Source organism: Castanea sativa, chromosome 1 (assembly GCF_040712315.1).
Source record: "Castanea sativa cultivar Marrone di Chiusa Pesio chromosome 1, ASM4071231v1".
NCBI lineage: Eukaryota > Viridiplantae > Streptophyta > Magnoliopsida > Fagales > Fagaceae > Castanea > Castanea sativa.
Window position 1 is genome coordinate 82729439 of NC_134013.1, and position 19278 is coordinate 82748716.

The window sequence follows — 19278 nt, forward strand, 5'->3', positions numbered from 1 at the left end:
TTCGGCGATCTTTTAACGGTGTTAGAGAGAGAGAGAGAGAGAGAGAGAATGGGGGGCTTGACGGCGAGCACGTGTCGTTTCGAATGGGCCCTGACCTAATTACCCAATTGCCCTTGTTGTTTATTTTCTTTTTTACTTTTTTTTTTTTTGGGCTTTTTACTTTTTGTTGCTAAAAATTCATGGAAATTGGTTGAATCGTGAAGGTTCGATTTACTTATTAGGAAAGTATATGGTACCACAAATTATGACAACTTTCTATAACAATTATGATTTGGTAGGCGGTAAGTGGTGAAAAAAAAATTATAAGTTTATGTATAAGTAGTTAGCAATTATTTATGGTCTGTCGCGTTAGAATTATAGTAAAAATATCATGTAATAAATTAATAGTTTGTGGTTTTAGAACCATTGAATTACTAGAGGTGAGAGTTTATTTTTCAAAAAAGTTGGGAACTTGTCAAAAAACATTGTAATTCAACTACCACCTACTAGAAATAATAGAAATGTCTAAGTTCAAATCATTTATCCTCCAACTGTCAAATTAATTTAAAAAGAAAAAACTACATGAGTTTTTTTTTTAAGAGCTCAAACAACCAATTATGTGCACTTTTAATCATATGACATATTTAATGTTAGCCAAAATTGCAAGATATTACCCTATTAAAACTTATTTTGCCAAATAGCGCCCCATTCAGGTTTATTTGGAAATTGAAAAGTTGAGTTTTAGTGCATCTTAATTGACATGGTTGCGGCTAATGTGGCCTTTTTTTAAATGCCCACTTGGAACTCAACGGTTAGAAGGAACTTGACTTTTCTAAAGTTGAGTTCTATATAAATTTGTGCCAGTTGAAAATTGACTTCTTAATGATAGTTATTTATATATATTTTTTAAAGTTTGATTTAAACAGAACAACTCTTTTGGAGCTAAGTTCTTACTAAAACATTAATATTTACTACAATGAAGTCAACTACCGGAGATATATTCCTCCCACTGTTCTCAAGGATCTCAATGTACCATTTTGATCACAAAGAACAAACTAACACATTTGGCATTTCTCAACCAATAGTGTATATGTTTAATCAAATATAGAAAAGTCGAATTTAGCTAGCACTGATTTAGACCTTGAGCTTGACTAACTCTTTAAGAATAAAGATGCATTGAAACTCAACTTTGAAATGATGAGTTTCAAATGGAGGCTATGTCCCCAAATAAGTTCGGTTGGGGAAGTTTAGCAAAATATGTTTGAAGATAGTAATATCCTGCAATTTTGGTCATTTTTAATGGATCATTTAACACGTTTAAATAATTTAATATTAGTAAATAGTTATATAGATCGTCAAATAATGAATTGTAGGGGATTTTTTTTCAAAACAATTTGAAAAAAAAAATTGTCTAGTTTTATTTTTTTTGTTCATTTCGATTTTTGATCAAAAAAATATTTTAAATTTCGTAAGATAACACTCCATTATAAAAGTTTATAATTTCATCAATATTTTAAACAGATAATAAATTGAATCCATTTATTTTAAAATGATGTTTATATTTTTTTTAGTCTAGTGTCGTAATTTAAAATGCGAGTGATGAGGCTTTTTTTTGTCTAGTTTCATAATTTTTTTTTTGATAAGTTTGTTTTGAAAACATAGATTAGTAGAAAAATATCATATTTTTTAGGTATTTTAAGTGGAGTTGAAGATACAGTTTTACCGGGTTGTTCTCAAGTTTTTTTTTCTGTTAAATATAAGGTTTAGGGGTATTTTTGAATCATACAAAAGTTCAATATAAAGAGAGAAATTCTCTTATAGATGGTGTAGACAAGACAGTAAGAAGATGGATTTAGAAATTCTACTTCCTTGCTAAAATTCATGGTAAAGAAGTACACAAGATTTCACTCGTTTTGTACTAGGTAGTTTGTACTGCATTTTTATGAAGGCTAGTTTGGTCATTTGATAGAAGTGTGTGCGAGCATGCGTTGGCAGACACGTATGAATTTATTGGATAAATGTGGGGGCCCAGGTTTGTCTTTAAATGACGGCGGTGGTTGGTCTGGTACGACACGTGGCAGCAGATCCCGCAGTAACTTGTCACACATGGTTTCGTTTTGTCGGCACGTGGATTGTTGAACCGGATGACATAAAAATATATGGTGCGGGCTAGTGTTGGTGGTCACCGTGGGCTCTTGGTTCTTATCCTTTTTTTATTATATTTTTGGGGAAAGGATTTTAATTTATAACGTTTACTTTTTACAATAAATTTTTATTATCAAACTAAGACACTAATCAATTTTTAGTATAAGCGAGATTCATTCAATTATCAGAGATTTTACTAGTTGAGCTGACTGTAACCCACCTTATAGTCTTCTTGATACAAAATTAAAGAAAATAATTATTTATTTGTTTTTATTGCTTTCCAACTAGAACCCACTTTATAGTCTCCTTGATACAAAATTAAAGAAAATATTTATTTGTTTGTTTTTGTTGTTTTTCAATATAATAGGATTCATTGAATTCTTCCATAAGGAATGTGTGAATATTCTCATTAACAAATCCCATTAAATTTTGCATGCAATTTTGGAAAATAAGATCAAATTCCTTTTCTTTAAAAAAAAATATATATATAAGACCAAATTCTATGTATAAAGCATTAAAATAAAATGTATATGATTTTGGAAATCTTAGTTCAAGCGTTTGCAGATTTTTTTTTTATTTAATAAGACCAGATCATGTGTTTAAAGAATTAAAAGAAACATGTATGATTTTGGAAATTTTAGTTCAAGTATGAAACTTTTATATGACTTTGTATTAGGAGAAAAAATAAGTATGGCGAAAAGCATTGTTATTCAATTCGTTGACACATTTTGATGTTTCCAATGAATTATTAAAAAAAAGTGTGAAACTTTCAAAAAAAATCTAAATGGACTGCCTCCTTTTTTTTCCCCCTTGATTAATTGAGTACAAAGTCAACTTCTTAAGTTACAATGATTTGAAACATTAAACAAAAAGAAAAAAAAAAGAAATATAAACAAAGAAAACAATAGCTGGAAATAAATTAATTTTATAATAAAAAACAATATGTCCACATAACAAGTAGGAAATAATGTACTAATAATGCATTATAATAATGTATTACACCAGTCTTCTTCTTCTTCTTTTTAAATGTCACCTGTCTTATTATATACTAATAATTGACAAATTATTTGTTTCTTTCGAGAATTAAATATTTTTTTTCTTTTAAAACCAAGAGAACAATTTTGATAAGGAAAAACTCTCCATAATCGTAAAAACAAAATTGGCAAGAAAGTTAAAACTTGAATAGTTGGCTCAATCTTATTGCTGTGTATAGATTTTAATTTTATTTTTCTTTTTGAGTAAGATGAAGTGTATGTGAAGCTCAAAAGAGTCAAAACAGCAATGTTACTATGCTGGAGATAATACCTGTCTTTGCATTTTTGAAAAAATGTTAGAGATGCCTTAATTCGTTTTACTTGCTAACACTATGATGATTTGTCCATAATTTATTGAGTTTATAGATAACGGATGTTTTACAGGATACACTGATATATTATAGGTTTATATTTAAACATTTTGGTTAAAATATTATTTTTGTCTCCAAAATTTGTAAAAAATTCATTTTGTGTTCTGATTGATAAATTTTCAAAATATATAATAATGTTATTTTTCTATAATACTATTAAGGAACTTCCAAGCCACTTAAACTGTTGACTCTAAATAAAACTCTTAACTTTTAGGTAAATTAAAAAAAAGACAGTGTTTTTTTTCCATCATGTTTCTCTATATCCCATAAAATTAGGTACTACCTCTCCTTATACCTTCCAACTTTTTTTTTTTTTTTGGAGAATATATCAACTTGGGTTTATATCAAGGAAGTCAATACCGTACCGGAAGCTGTACCGGTTTGGCCACCGGTACGATATATTTCGGATACCGGTCAATACCGGTATACCGTTTCGGGTTTACCGCTATTTTATATATATATACACACACACACCAAAATTTCTAGAACCATGTTTATAAGCATATAATATTTTACTTATATTATAGTAAATATAAAAGTTTATCATGAAATATTACCTCAATTCAGAACAAATTATTCATAGTTTTAGACTTTAGTATCAATTAAAAGGAAAAAAAAAAAAACACAATATAAAAAATAGAAAGCTTAGTTGTTCATTGCATACTAAGAAAACAAATAATACTAATAAGTTAATGTAAATAAGTTACCATTATGCTCTTACAAAAATTCAAAAATTACAAAACTAAAAAAAAAAAAAAAAGCTTTTTTTTTGTACCAGCCGGTACGCCCGGTACCGGCTGGTATTGCCCGAAATTGGCCGGTATGGCCGGTACGACCGGTATTTTTTCCGGTATAAAATAGAAGTGTACCGATACCGGTGCACTGGCCGGTACGGTATGTACCGGCCGGTACGGCCGGTACCGGTACGGTATCGACCACTCTGGTTTATATATGATAGAATTGAACACTTGTTAAAAGAAAAAGGTGAGAGAGAAACAAAAAGGAGAAAGATTTTATAAGTTTTTAGTTAGTGTTGTAGCCATTGTTGGAGCCAAATTTTGTCCATATTTAATTATTTTGATTAACTTAAGCACACAATTTTTATGGGGCAAATTACATGGACTTGTCATTTGCATTTATAATATTCTTAAGGAAGGGAGTGCCATCTTGTGAACCCTTACAGTTAATTTGTCACTTTTTAAAAATAAATATTCTTGATTACAAATTTAATTACTTGTGCTATAAATTTTTGTTTCCTTTTTGTTTCAATTGTTGCCGAAGCAACTAAATGTGAGCAAAAATGTCATATTTCATATGGTTTCATTGACCAATAAGCCATATTATTGAATTTAATTGTTAAAGTGATGTTATAACCTTTTGTCATGTAATCCTTACAATTTAATATATCACCAATAACAAAAAAGTAATTTAGAAATTTATTTATTATGTTGTTGGGAGTAGTAACAATAACAAGTATTGCCAGTTTGCCACATCAATTTGTAAAAAAATTACAATAAAATTGATAATAATTTAGCATTTTCCTTTATTCTTGTCGGGGAAAGAGAACAATATATGTTGTGTATTGGCCAATGCAACTAAATTGTTGACTTTAATTGTGAAATCTAAAATACAACACCAAGAATTAAGAATTATTATCCTATTAAAAAATCAAATAATTTCTAGTGGATAAATTAATTTTAAAACTTTGAGTAGGTTTCGTTTAAAGTTTTAAATTTTAAAATTTAAAATGTTTCATTTAAATCTTAAAATTTCTTAAATTATTTCATCTGGACATACTATTACATTTTTTTTAATTAAACATAACATGAGGAACTAGTTTAAATTAATGAAAATAATATTCAAATTTTGGAGTTTAAATGAAGCTTACCCTAATTTTGGTTTAAATAGAACTATATGAAACTATAAATAAATAAAAAAAGGAGATTTACTTGAAACATTTTAAAAGTTTAAGGGTTTTTCAACCAAAAAAAAAAAGGTTTAAATGGAACATACCCATAACCTTAACTCAATTATTATTACATAAATAAAAAATTAATTTACCACAATTAATTCGTGGAAATAAATGTATTTTTCCTATTAACATATATGGCAATGAATTAATAATTCAACATAAATTGTTAATGAAATAATAATTTAACATAAATACGAAAATTTGTTGAAGTGGAAAGTTAAACAAATACTGTATTTTATTTTCCTTTAAAAGGAGAGTAACACATGTCACAGAGTTTTTATTTTATTTTAAACATATAGAATATTATAAAATTTGAAACCTTCAGCGTGCATGGTTTCCATGATTGTTGTTTTATATTACAGGCAAAAGAGAATAACTTGCTTTTCATATTTCTCTAGGCACGATTACACAAAGCAAAGTCTGTTTTTGGTGTTACATTTTGTTGAAAGTTAAAAACTCTCCAAGCATTTTTTATCTTTTATTGGCTCCCTTAAAAAAAGAGGACGAAGGAACAGGAGGAATAAAGCAACGGAATAATTAAAGAGAGACCTCGACAACACGTGTTTTGCATGCTTATTATTATTTTTACTTTGTTTTGTTTATTTTCCCCAACAAAGAGTGAAACAATACAAAAAGTCTGCATAGTAAACAGCAATATAGATTTGGAAGAAGGAAATGGAATCTAACCATTCTTAGTTTTTGACAAACCAATATTCAAGTGGATTCTTGGGGAGTTTCTTTCGGCCTAGATACTTAGAATTATGGATATAAATCATATAACATAGGAAAAAAAAAGTATCCGATTACAAAAAATTTCACAACTTTTTATTACAACGGTAACGTGATAAAGTATAATTAGTGAATAAAAAATAATATGAATTGATGTGTAAGTGCTGATTAACCATACGCTCACAATTTGTCATATTAAAGTTAAGATAAAAAATTATAATATAATATGTGATCTAGAATTACTCTATAATATATAATTTTTCCTTTTGGATAATAGATTCTTAGGTTGTGTGAAGTTTCCACAAGTTGTTATGACAAGCAAGAAAGGCATGCCCACATGCTACCTTTACTCTCTTTTTCTTCTTCTATACACACACATATAAATTATGAATATTATGGATATGCTCTTGTAAGCTGTGTGCAATGATGCTCTTACACATAAGGACAAATACAGTGAGGTACTTGGTGTTTATTGCTTTGGTCCACGCCGCTATAAACAGCGTGAGATTGCGCAATTTGGTGCCGCCAAAGATGACTCTAGATAGAGAGAGAGAGAGTTGATAACTTCATACCAAAACTTCAACTGCTACACGGAACTGACATTTGTTTAGGCCGTCAATCAAGAGTGAAATGTCCAAATCTTTACACGCCACCTTATTGGTTTTCCTATTCAAAACAATATGATAATCATTGCATGAACTCACTTTTTCTACCTTCATGTCTATTTTATTGCCATATTTATCATTAGATGACGGTCATGGTGTTCTAGACTCTACAGAGACTAGATAGATAGATAAATAGATAGAGAGATAGGGTACTACTTTATTCTTAAACCTCACTCAATGGACCTTGTGTTGCGGGCGGCAAATTTTTTTTTATTTAAATTTTGTTTTTGGCATTCAACAGGAAATGTGTGGATATAAACAAGAAATTTATGGCACTTCCTTGTTACCTGCTTGGATTTTTCTCAGGGGGAGATGAACATAACCTCTTTTTCTCTGGCTGTTGATTTTGAGGTTTTTTTTAAAAAAAAATATATAAATAAAATTTATTTATTCAGCAAAAATGTGTGGCAACCTCAAGGCTCAAGTGTGTTTGGTGTTGTATCACTATCCCTCCCCCCTTGTGAATTCAGTTGGATTTGAATATTAATTATAGATTCTAATATACGCTACAAAATTTATGGGAAAGTTTTAAATAAAATAAATAACTAAAAAAAAAAAATCGTAGTTTTATCTTTGAGACATATTAAACCCCATACATTTTATGTACATATTTGTACATTTCATGTGTGAAAGTGTAATTTGCTTAGATTTTTTTAGTACATTTATGAAAGTCTAGATTTAAAGTGTCCCAATAATAGAACTAACATGGGTCTTTATTTATACTTTCTCAAAAGATTACCAATTGAGTCTTCTTCTTTTTTTTTTTTTTTTCCCATTTAAGTGAGTTTATAGACGTCTTTACACACAAAATTCCCAGAAAGTTTACTATTGAATAGATTAAAAAAATTGAAAAATAAAAAGCAAGATTGAAGAAAGTTTCTGTTAGTTTCACCAAGTTTTTAACAGTCTAGATATTGGCCAAGTCTTATAGTTACAAAGCCTTCTTTCTCCTACGGCAAAATACTTTCATTCAATGCTCATACAAAATACTTTCATTCAATGCTCATATAACACCGCCTAGGCATCATGCGGCATCTACTTGCAAACACAGGCTCTTTGGATTGAGATCTGGTGCAATTACATATATTGCAATATGCAATTGCACCATGCAATTAACCCTACTTCCTTTACAAATTTTTTTACATTCTTAACTTTTTACTTCTTTTTAATATATATATATATATATTTTTTATTTAATAGTTGAAATTGAAAGTCGTTCTTTCCAACTCTCAATCTCAATCATTCATTGCAATTACATCAGGTACAATACCTCTCACTCCGGTTTGTAGCCTTCTGATTTGATTGGATGAGATGTTTATTTATACAACAAATATGGGTTTCTCCCAGGCATGTGAGAACATCATGTCAAACTCTTTGCGCCATTCCAAGCCGCATTAGAAATTAGAGTGATGTAGAAATCTGTTCAGTCATGAAAACAGAGTGTCCCCAGTTGCAAAAGTCCACGAAGGGGACATTATCTTTTTCTTTTTCTTTTTTTTTGGTAGAAAGAAAATAGGGACTCGCTAGGTTAAGCTAACACAATACTAATACCTGATGTCATGACAAACCAGTCAACTCTGTTGAACCTACCAAATAAAGAAAGGGCCATTAGCTATGTTAGCAAATTTCATTGCAAACTAAATGATTGTTTATAAGTTCTACTTGGCATTGTCTGATCACTTGCCGTAGGCTGCTTGGGTGGCTCTTGCAGAATGCTTGCAGAATACAAGACGTGCATCTAAAAATTTCTTCTTTTATTTTTTTTTCGCTTGCAATAAGTGATATAACAAGCTATTTGATTAGGGACATTTTCCAACAAGCATTCCAATGCAGAAAAAAATAACTATCATTCGCTAGCAAATTCAAGTGACGAGTACGCAAGCTATGAGGGTTAAGGAAAGCAGAAAAGAAGTTTTAATATGATTGAATTAGATAGAAATTCCAGGGGATGGAAAACCAACTACCCTAAACTTGCTTGGGAGGATACAATCAATCGCTTGGCTTGTCTTTCATGCGAGTGAGAGAAATCAACACCTTACATACCAGATAGGTCCCTCTCATAACATGTAAGCATCAAATTTACTTTGCCTTTCTATTTACTTTCAGATATGGCAAGGCTCCAATCACGTTGTCATAGTCACTCCGGCTAACTGCTTGCTGTTTTATGACAATAAACCAAAGCAGCATTAGAAAGCAATTTTACAGTGGCATTGAGACAATGATACTAAATCCAAGAGATAAAATATTAAAATTTATATGCAAATAGTAAACTATGCAATTAATTTGAATTTATTTTTCCCTCATGACATTAATGCAAACTCTCTTTCTAGAAGAATCAGTCTACTAAGTTCTACCTAACCCTTTGCAGTATCTGCATCAGAAACCAAATGTGAGTTGAAATGGAATGTTACACTGAGTATGTTGTAGTACCTCTTGGCCACATAGCTTAATCAAAATTTCTCAGTGGAAATGTTAACATTACTTGATTGGAGGAATCCACAAAATATTTTTAATTTTTTTAATTGGTAACAACGATGCACCTGATGGGTTTTAAATCCATGAATTCACCCCACTTTGGTTATAAGGGGAGGAGGTGCCATTTGAGCTAGAGCTCATTGGCAATGAGATCTGATGGTTGGGGTTTGAACCGGTTTTGATCCTTAGCTTTTATAATGCTAATTGATTAATCCAAAAAAAGAGAGTAGCAAACCATCTAAATGAAAAGGACTAGAAGATTAAAGATATGGAACAAGTTATAAGGGTCCAAAATCCTTAGAACTTTTTCATGAAATGAATGAATTAAATAAATATCAGAGGCACTAGAAGGTAATTATGAGAATAGTCTTCAAACTGTAATGGACAAGAAAGTAATTATGAGGATGTATTATAATCATCCTTTGTAAGTACTTTCTCCCTGAATGATATCATTTACTTATAAAACTGATGAGAAGGTAATTTACCATTTTTTAATTCTGTAATAGAAGGCAAAGATGATCCTCTTCTGTTAAGATAACCAATTTCAATAGGTGGCACCACTCAACCTAACCTTGAACAATAAAGCTAACCATAAATCACTTAACACCATTTTCTACAAAGCAACTACGGTTAATCTTTCTCATAGATATGAGGTCAAAACATTCTCCTCCTTAAAGATACATGGTAGAAACCCGCAAGAAGATAAATAATGTTAAATGTTAATGTTAATGTTTGCGATTGTGCTTTTCCACTAGAAGATAAATGTCTTCAGGCTTCTTCACAAACATTAACATTATCATTGCTTTCTATTACTCCTTGGAACTGAACGCCTAAATATGACAACTCATGAAGAGGTCACCAAACAAAACCTATACCACCCAAAACTTCACAGCACAGGAAGTGAACATACTAGATAACAAACCCCAAGAAGGAAATTAAACAAGAGGTAACCCCTCATCTCTTTAAAGCAGCAATCGCATGACACTGTTGTAGGAGAATAATTAGACCTATTCTGTTAATTAAAATGTGATGATATTTCCATCTTAAATATCCAAACAACATCAAAATCTATCACAGAAACTGAGAGATGATGAATGAACAGATGAATTCTATGACAGAAAAGAGGCCCTTCATAATAAGCAAACCCTACCTATTTCTGCCTCGTTACCACTCACCAAAGTTATGGGAGAAAAGGGGGTTAGAATTTAGAAAGATATTTAATACCAAGGACCACTACTTGTTCAAAGTTTTCACAAACCTAAAGGTCTGAAAGTGAATATTAAGATTGGGGTTTTTAATGAGCTCACAGGGCTTCCTGACTTTCCTCAACAGCACAACAAAAAAGGAAACATCTCAATCAGAGTAATCTCTAAAGTAGTATGTTCTCCATATTGCATAGAATCTCGTTCATCCCTTTTCCCTCACACAGTCATGTATTTTTGCTACTGTAATGTATTTATACATGTAGATATAGACAAATATGTACACGCAACATGAGAGATAATGCTTTTATCTCCTTAGCTTGACACATTTATCCAATCTTTTTCTAACAATATCAAGAATTTAGAAAATAAAAGATAATATTATCACTCAACCTGGGCCAACCATGTTCTCGTTGTTCATATTTTTTAATTATCAAAAACATGATAGTTTTGCCAAGAGCCTTGTAAACCTCCTGATATTTCTAACGGAGAAGTCCAACGTTCAAATCCCCCTCTCCCCCATTGTAATTATCGAATTATTAAAAATAAATAAATAAATAATAGAGAGAGAGAGAGAGAGAGGATAGTTTTCTGTATTTTTCTTCTTTTCACTCTTATAAGCTCCTCGAGTAGAACCCTGGTTCCCTATTTATACAAACATGATCCACTAATTATATCCTACTCACATGTTTTCTGAATTCTACCTCTAACTCAAACTAATTTAAAAACTAAAACCCACGTGGCATCTGTGTGTGGTGAATTGTAAACTAAGTAACTTTAATAACTTCCATGCCTTAAAGACAGCCAAAGAACAGATTATCCCTAAAAAGAACATTTAACAAAACACACTACTAATAGGCTAACAGCCAGATTGGAAGGGGAAAAGGAATGGAATGAAAATGATCTTTAAAAGACATTCAATCCATTCTCCTTTTTGGGAGTTCAGTGGGGAAATTTCTTAGTGGTTAAAAGGAAATGTCCATTCCATTCCATTCACTCTTTAAGCATTCCTCCCAAAAGTGGAAGAAACACTAATGTTTTTAATGAAATGGAGGTGAAAAATCGACTTTATCCCTATCTTGAGAAGACAAATAAAAGATAAAGTGTATACTAATAAAATCATATATTTCTTTCCTTTAAAAACTTCCAAACATAGTAGAAAAAAGAAAAAAAAAACCATATTCTGGTCCATTCTTTTACAATCTACTCAACCCATTTCATTTCATTCCATTCTTTTATGAACTCCCAAGCTTAGTGTTAATTGTATAGTCTCCCCACAAACTTAAAGCATGAATCATGAAATGAATAAGTCTAGGGACACACACCCAATCTTACATGCTGAAATGGTGGACTGTGAGTGTTGGACACTTTCTGCCCACTGCTTTTTACATGGACCCCAACTTTTTTTTCCCACCACATTCACAATTGACCACTCAAGCAAGTTGTGAAATTGTGTTTGTGTGTGTCCACAGTATTGTTCTAAATAAAATAGAAGCAAGTGACATGGTACAAGCAATAGATAAGATATAGAAAAATCCTAAAGAAGAATTTTAGGAACGAACACGGAAAATGTATATAGCAAGTAAGAAGCATTGTGCAAAGAAAGGGTACCATTTTGGAGAGACGCAATTTCCTCTTGGTATTCTTCTTATACAGCAAATGTTGCTTTCCAGCTCCCCTCCGAACTATTTTCCCTCTACCCGTCACCCTGAATCGCTTTGCTGACGCCTAACAAATAATTAGAAAAGAAGAAGCTCATTGAGAATATTTAGGATAGGAGGGAAAAGATAAACTCAAAAATTTGAACTTTGCACTGGGTTTAATCGAGTAGAGCCAAATTTCGTTTGGAAATGGCAATGCCGTGACATTTGAAATCCTAATTAACCGAACTTGGGGTCTGTGAATTTCTCATTTATTTTCTTTTCCCGTGTTTTCTCAGCAACAAAAACTCCAATTCATAAACCCAGAGAGAGAGAGAGAGAGAGGAGGGGACCTTGTGGGTCTTCATTTTGTAGCCTTTGGCAGAGACAATGGTGAGAGAGCGAGGTCTCTGAGGAATTGTGCAGAGGTTGTTGTTGTTGTTGTGAGGAAAAAAGGAGCAGAACCCAGAAATGGAATTTGAGGAACTGAGTCTGAGTGAGCTCAACTTGTTGTTGAATGAAGCGAGCTTGATTGAGGCGTGAGAGGAACGAGTCGAAGAAGAAGAAGAAGAAGGAGGGCATAATGGGGAAATTCTGAAACCGAAAGACAACGTTAAAGTTGCGGAGCAACCCATGTTTTTTTTTTTTTTAAGCTTGTGGTCTTTCTTTCTTTTGCTCCTCTGCGGCAGAAGAAGCAGAAACTGTGTCTGGAATCTGGATAAAGGCCGGATTAATATGGACCTCAATCTTTCTTGGAATTTACGGATGAGGACACTGCCAGTGCCAGTTCATGGACTGGGTCCTGAGCTGGGCCTAGACCTGGTGTAAAATGGATCCGGGTTAAACCCAAACAATTCTCTCACTCTCTCAATTTACAAGATCCCCCTAGAACTTGTCAAAAAAAAAATCCGTCCAAGAAAGTACTTTTTTTCTTATAGAATTATCATTTGATTGCAAAGAAATTTAGTAGTTTTTATTAATGAAACTTAGAAATGTGCATGCACACATTTTCAAAAAATTTCCTTCTTTTTGGGTGATTTGAGGAGGGGGGTGCTAATAAGATTTAGAATAATGATCTGATTATGCCAAAGTGAAAATGAAATTTTCCAAAGACACCTTTTACAAGCTTTGCACAGTTTGTCTATTTTTATTTTCTTAGATATCTTAGTTATGTGGGACAAGAGGTGTGGTCGGTGAAGAAGTAAGAGAGTCATAAGGGGCCATTCAATTTAAGGTGTATGTGAGGATGCCATGCAAAAGAGAGATGAGAAATTTATGGTAAGGGATGAGCCACATCCAGGAGTACCTCCATTTGGTAATCTGGGCTTTTATAGGCAAACGCATATGAGTGAAACTTGTGTAGGTGTTTAAAGACAAACGGATAACATGTGTCCTACAGGTAACATTCTCTTCTTGGGATATCATATAACCCACCAAATCACATAAATGCTCCCCCTAAGCCATCTCAAGTCTCAACCACACCTTTGGTCACATTTACAATCAGATCCTACTACTTGACCTTTGTCTCATGACCCCAAGCATGGTATGTTAAGCTTTAGCATGAAATGACTCCCTTGCCCAAAGGTGCTCGTCGGGCTCGTCCAATCACCCATGAATCAACATGGCTTATATTGGCTGTCTTGGGCCAGAGGGATGGGACTTGGACGTTAAGCAATACAACCTGTGCTAATTGCTGAGCAAGGCATTTCTGATGGGATGCAGTGAAGAAGAAGTAGAAACTGCTTCCTCATTAAAGAAGAGCAGTAACCCCAGCGAGGATTATAAATGCAGCCTAATGAAGAATTTGAAAATGATAACAGAAGCTGTGCCTCATTATCTGTTGAAGAGTGAAATTACATTGATGTAGCATCTCTCATTTTGGCAAGCATCTTAAAAATAGCTTACCCAAGCAAAATGGTTTTGAATTGTCAAGCAGCTTTTCTGGTAACAATATTTCTCCACAAGTACCTGACAAAAAAACTTTCTAAGCTATATATGTTAAAGAGATAACTAGAAACTACTACATTAGTATTTACTTCAATCTTACAATCCAGTCACACATATGCTTAACGAATAGAAAAAATAGTGAAGTGCTCCATACATCCTTCGTGGGCATGATCTGCTGTTTCAGCGCAGAGTAGTTGGGCAGAAATTCATTCCTTGAGTAAGAGCACCCAAGAAGACAGTATAATTTTAACTGCAAAACTTTTTAGTTTCCATTTCTGGATATTATGGCCTTGTCAAGATGGCTATAGACTCCCACTCCAAACTACATATCATGTCCTGTATAGCCAAACATAGAACCATCACAAAATTTTAAGCAACCAGAGGGTTGGGGAAATAGATAAAATCAAACCCATATTAATACAATTTTCACTTACCGAGGGGTTTTCCCGGTCAATGTCAAAGCTGTTGATTGCACAAGGTTCTGCCAATAGCTCTATGGGTTCTTCATCTGTGCAATATAAATAGTCAGTCAGTCCCACTTTACATTTTGGAAGCAAATTTCTGCTTCTTTAGAAAAAACAAAACAACCACTTCATCTCTTAGCAAATGAAATAACACAGGATTTTATCCCCAAAAGGGATCACTCAACAATAGTTACAACAATTCATACCTTGTTCAACCACAGCAAGGATACCATCCTCTGAGCATATAATAGCAGGTAAAATCCGTGAGGATGAGATGTTGCCCATGTTTGTAGACTTGGTATAGCAGTCATACTGAACCTCCCAAACCTCACTTTCACATGCTGAAGGGATTGCAGCATCACCTGCCCCAATCCCAGAAAGAATAATTGGCTGTTGTTGCCACCTAAGATCCCAGGCAAATACAGTGCCTAAAGAGCCTCCTGCCTATATAATTACAATAGCATAAGATTCATGCAAACCAATTTTTTACTCAAAAAGCTAGCTCAGCTTTGACATGATCGTGCAAGAATCAGACAATTATGTTGAATATCAGTGTATTAAAGAGATCGTGGACAATTATTTTGAAGTTTAAAAACCATTTGAATGTGATATCATTCTGAGCCATGATAATATGAGATGGATACTATAAAAACACATATCACATCAAATGTATTTCATTGGTTAATAATTACCGTTAGATTGTAACAGTTGCTTCCACTATTGCTGAAATGAAAGACATGTTTTGACTTAAATAAGTAACATTATTGGAACATGACACAAGTCTCACGGTAACAAAATTCTATGCGAGGAAAGCAATGTTACAATTTTTAGAATCAGTACATTAAAAAGTCCAGTACCCCATCACTTTATGGTGCATAAGCATGTTGATTCTATTGCTTGCATATGTACCCAGTGGTTTCCCCAAAAATAATTAGACAATCAAATACAAGAGCTATCCCTTTGGCAAAACAATATGGATTGATATGCGTTTGAAACAGCAAAACAAGCAATAAACAGTTAAGAACTGATAATAAATAGATTACTAAACCATTTCCACTAGCATCCAGATTCCCTTAATTTTTAGTTGAGTATTGGTTTCCATTGTAGTTGGCCAATGGTCACATTTCATTTGTAACTTCAACTTCAACCCAAGCATTACAGGATGTCTTGGCAGACAAGGGCAATACATTGTGGGAAGAAAGATATATGGTTAACCACAAAAAAAATGTACAGAGTACATACAAATAGTTCAAGAAATTTTGAGAAAATAGGAAAGAGAGGGTGAGGGAGATACTAAGGATAAAGCTGCAAAAATACCCAATAGGTAATGTGTCAGAGTTCCAACATTCCATCAATTAAAAGAAACAAACCGAGAGAGTGAGAGAGGGCCGAGGCTCTCAACTCTTACCTAACTGATACCAAGTTACCAACATCTAAGCCAATGGCTAGAGATATTATCATATTATCAAATATTACTATGATTAAACAGCTAAGAGGCATGGACACCCCAAAATCACTGGCATGTTCATGTCGGACATGTGCTACACAGACACGCTGAGGACACTCCTGCATGCATGTCCTTGGTGTGCTAGGAGGAAAAGATTTATTTGCTTTTAATAGTTTTTAGTTAAATTTGTGTGTGTACTTATTTTATTTATTTGTTGAATTACCACGGAATACATTTAAATTTCTATGCTTTGATTTTATAAAATAAATTGACCCTCGCGTGTTTATGCATATGCATTACTACTGTTTAACTAAGAAGTATAGACATGGAAATGACATGAACTAGAGAAACATCAATTCCTGAAAAATTAGAACATCGGCAGGGATATGACAATTAATTGATTAATATCTTTAGGTATATTTCATTTATTTTTAGGCATATTTTATATGAAAAAAAACCACAAAATAAAAATTCTGTCCCACTAAATGGAAAGAAAAGAGGAGAGTACTAAGGAATGGTGGAGCAGGCATCTTACCAGACAAGTATGTTTTCTTGACGGATGAATATCAATGGAGTGTACAATCCCAGAAGTTGTTCCTTGAGTCCTGTAATATTACCACCACAAAATTTCCATATGCATATCATTTGAGATAGTATGGACAACTTTCTTAATTCTTAAGGGTAAATTAATAAGCACGAGGTCAAAGAATGAATTGTCCTTCAACATATTTCTATTTATGGAGTTAATACACTTCAAAATACATAGATTTTGTTCAGATGTGGTAAAATTATATGTTTGAATAAAACTCAGATTTCCACCTGTGAAAGGTTAGAAAAGATGCAATCAAGTCATTTAGAATACATATTTACACAAACAAACTGTGAAATAGACACTACAATAACAAAAGGTCAAAGAACAATTGTTTTAACCAAATCAAATGCCTAATGCCACCAACAATGCCTTGTACAAAATGACCTTTCACTAATGAATTGATCAAAGGCAATCTTATATATATTCAAAAGAGGAGAGGCATCAAATGTACAAAAAGAGCACTTGAAACACTCCTAAAGAATTACAAAGCAGGATTCAAAAGATTTATGAAATCAAGATAAGGCAATGAAGTGATGCTACCCAAAGTGGCCATCCACTCATAAAATGATCTAAGCAAAAATTGTTTGATATTATGATCTGGGCGTTCAACACCATCAAACATTTATTTGTTCTTCTCTAGCAAGATTGTCCACAGAACACAAAGAAGAGTTGTTGCTTTCCAAATCTTTTTGACTGAAATGGCAGGGAAATTTGTTTGGCCAAAACTGCAGAAACTGGAGCATGACCTTTGGCATAACCCAAGACACGCCAAATAAAGTAAACACAAACAACCAGATATCTTGTGCCACCGATGCTCGCTCATGAAGCCACTAACCAGTAAAGCTTCATCCATGAAGCAAATAAACCTAAACAAAATACTGAAACCACGATTGTCATATCAAGAATGCAAATTCTCTCCCAACATCTGGTATATAAAATTTTTACCATCCGACTCCAAAAGTAACATCTTTATATATGCCTCAATATTTGAAGATTATAGTCTTATACTGAAATATCTTGCAATGAGCTTCCTCTTACATGAAATTTGAATTCTTATTGATTCCTCCACAGATGATGAAATGGTTCAACCAATGAATTACTACCTAATGACTAACATGGCCAATACCAATCAATACCACCGAAATGTTAAATGCATAAATCAAATGCAAATTGTCAGCCATCTGTGGAAATAAAAATGACTCCAAAAATTTGGGCCATGGCAGGGACCAATTTGTAAGCAAAAATGAGACAATGGCTATCAACCCAGCCCAATTTTTTTCCAAATTTTATGAACATTATGGTACTTATCCCATCCTCATTTTCATTAATGAAATCAGCCTAGCCAAGCCCAAATTTTAAGTTCTCATTTATTTTTAGGTTTCCACTGTTCTAATAATAACTAAACAAATAGCCAAAAACCTTGTAGTCAACTAGTTGACACCTCCTAGCGTTTCCAACAGAAACATCCAGATTCAAATCTTCCTCCCCCAACTATTGAATTATCAAAAAATAATAATAACAACTAAACAAATAGGAGCAAGCAGCAAATGAGCACACTAATTTATGACTAGGACAATCTTAAGAACATCCATCCAACATCCTTAAATATTTGGTTCTTTTACATATTTGATACAGAAAATTATCAATTTAGGCCAATGTTTTTTTCTTCATTTTCAACAATTACAATTTTAAGTTCTGAATCACTAAAACAGTCAGCTTTCCTAAAAGTACCATCCCAATTTTCATACATACACGCGCAAATTAACAATTTAAAAGCTATATAAACTATAATGTAGCAAGAAACATAATGTTGGAACCTAAAAATAACTCACCAATTGCCCTTGAACTGAGAAACCGCCCCGCCAGGTTTCCTCTGATCCCACCACTGAAGACTAAACCCATAACCCCCGGTGGCAAACTCCACCGGCGATGCCCATTTCGCCGCGGTATACGAAACCAACCCATCACTATCGAAAACCCGGCGACAACTCAACCCGGAACCCGTAACCCCAACCAGATTGACCCTCCCATCCTCCCCAACGGTCACACACTCAGCCCCACCGTCCTTCACATCGACACAAGACACGGGCCCAACGTGCAGGTCCTTCGCCGGCACCGAGCACTCGGACTCGAGCGAGGCGTCGACGGCGTTGGCGAAGAGGAGGTGGAGGGAGCCGGAGAAGGTGGAGGCGGCGATGAGGGGTTTGTGGGTTGGGGTTTGGGAGGTCTTGAGGGAGGAGATTCGGGAAGGCGGAGAAAATGTGGATTGAGGGGTTAGGGTTAGGGTTTGGGATTGGGGATTGAGGGAATGGATTTCGAGGGAAGGGGTGTTGGAATCGGAGTCGAAGAGAGAGAGGACGGTGAAGCGGTCGAAGGCGGAGAGCTGAGGGAGCCAGCGGACGGCGTCGATGTATTTGGTTTGTGGGAGTCTGTGGATTTGAGGTGGGTCTCGGAGAGCTGTGCCTGTGATTGCCATTGTTGGGGTTTTTGAATTTTTGGGGGGTTTTGGCTCTCAAATGTGTGTGTGAAGAAGTAGCTGTGTGTGAGAGAGAGAGAGAGAGACAGAGGGGTTTTGGGACTCAATCCCTCCTAAACACTTTTTTGTTTTTGTCTTTG

General features: G+C 33.6%; 2 protein-coding genes across 3 annotated transcripts; both read right to left on the reverse strand.

Annotated features, from left to right (window-relative positions):
* Positions 1-8786: 8786 nt before the first annotated feature.
* LOC142615770 (large ribosomal subunit protein bL35c) lies at positions 8787-12944 on the reverse strand. The gene is made up of 3 exons (XM_075788600.1): positions 12566-12944; positions 12184-12300; positions 8787-9052 (listed from the first exon to the last, which is right to left on the reverse strand). The coding sequence occupies exons 1-3, from the start codon at positions 12845-12847 to the stop codon at positions 8975-8977; spliced, it is 477 nt and encodes a 158-aa protein (XP_075644715.1). The 5' UTR covers positions 12848-12944; the 3' UTR covers positions 8787-8974.
* Positions 12945-14015: 1071 nt separating this feature from the next.
* LOC142615758 (nuclear pore complex protein NUP43) lies at positions 14016-19258 on the reverse strand. 2 transcript variants are annotated; one of them, XR_012840844.1, is made up of 6 exons: positions 18495-19258; positions 16606-16675; positions 14830-15067; positions 14594-14667; positions 14314-14495; positions 14016-14180 (listed from the first exon to the last, which is right to left on the reverse strand). XR_012840844.1 is itself a non-coding variant. In XM_075788587.1 (5 exons), the coding sequence occupies exons 1-5, from the start codon at positions 19136-19138 to the stop codon at positions 14442-14444; spliced, it is 1080 nt and encodes a 359-aa protein (XP_075644702.1). In that variant the 5' UTR covers positions 19139-19258; the 3' UTR covers positions 14016-14441. The 2 variants fall into 2 exon arrangements, 1 of the variants encoding a protein (XP_075644702.1); XM_075788587.1 differs by having other exon boundaries at positions 14016-14495.
* Positions 19259-19278: the final 20 nt, after the last annotated feature.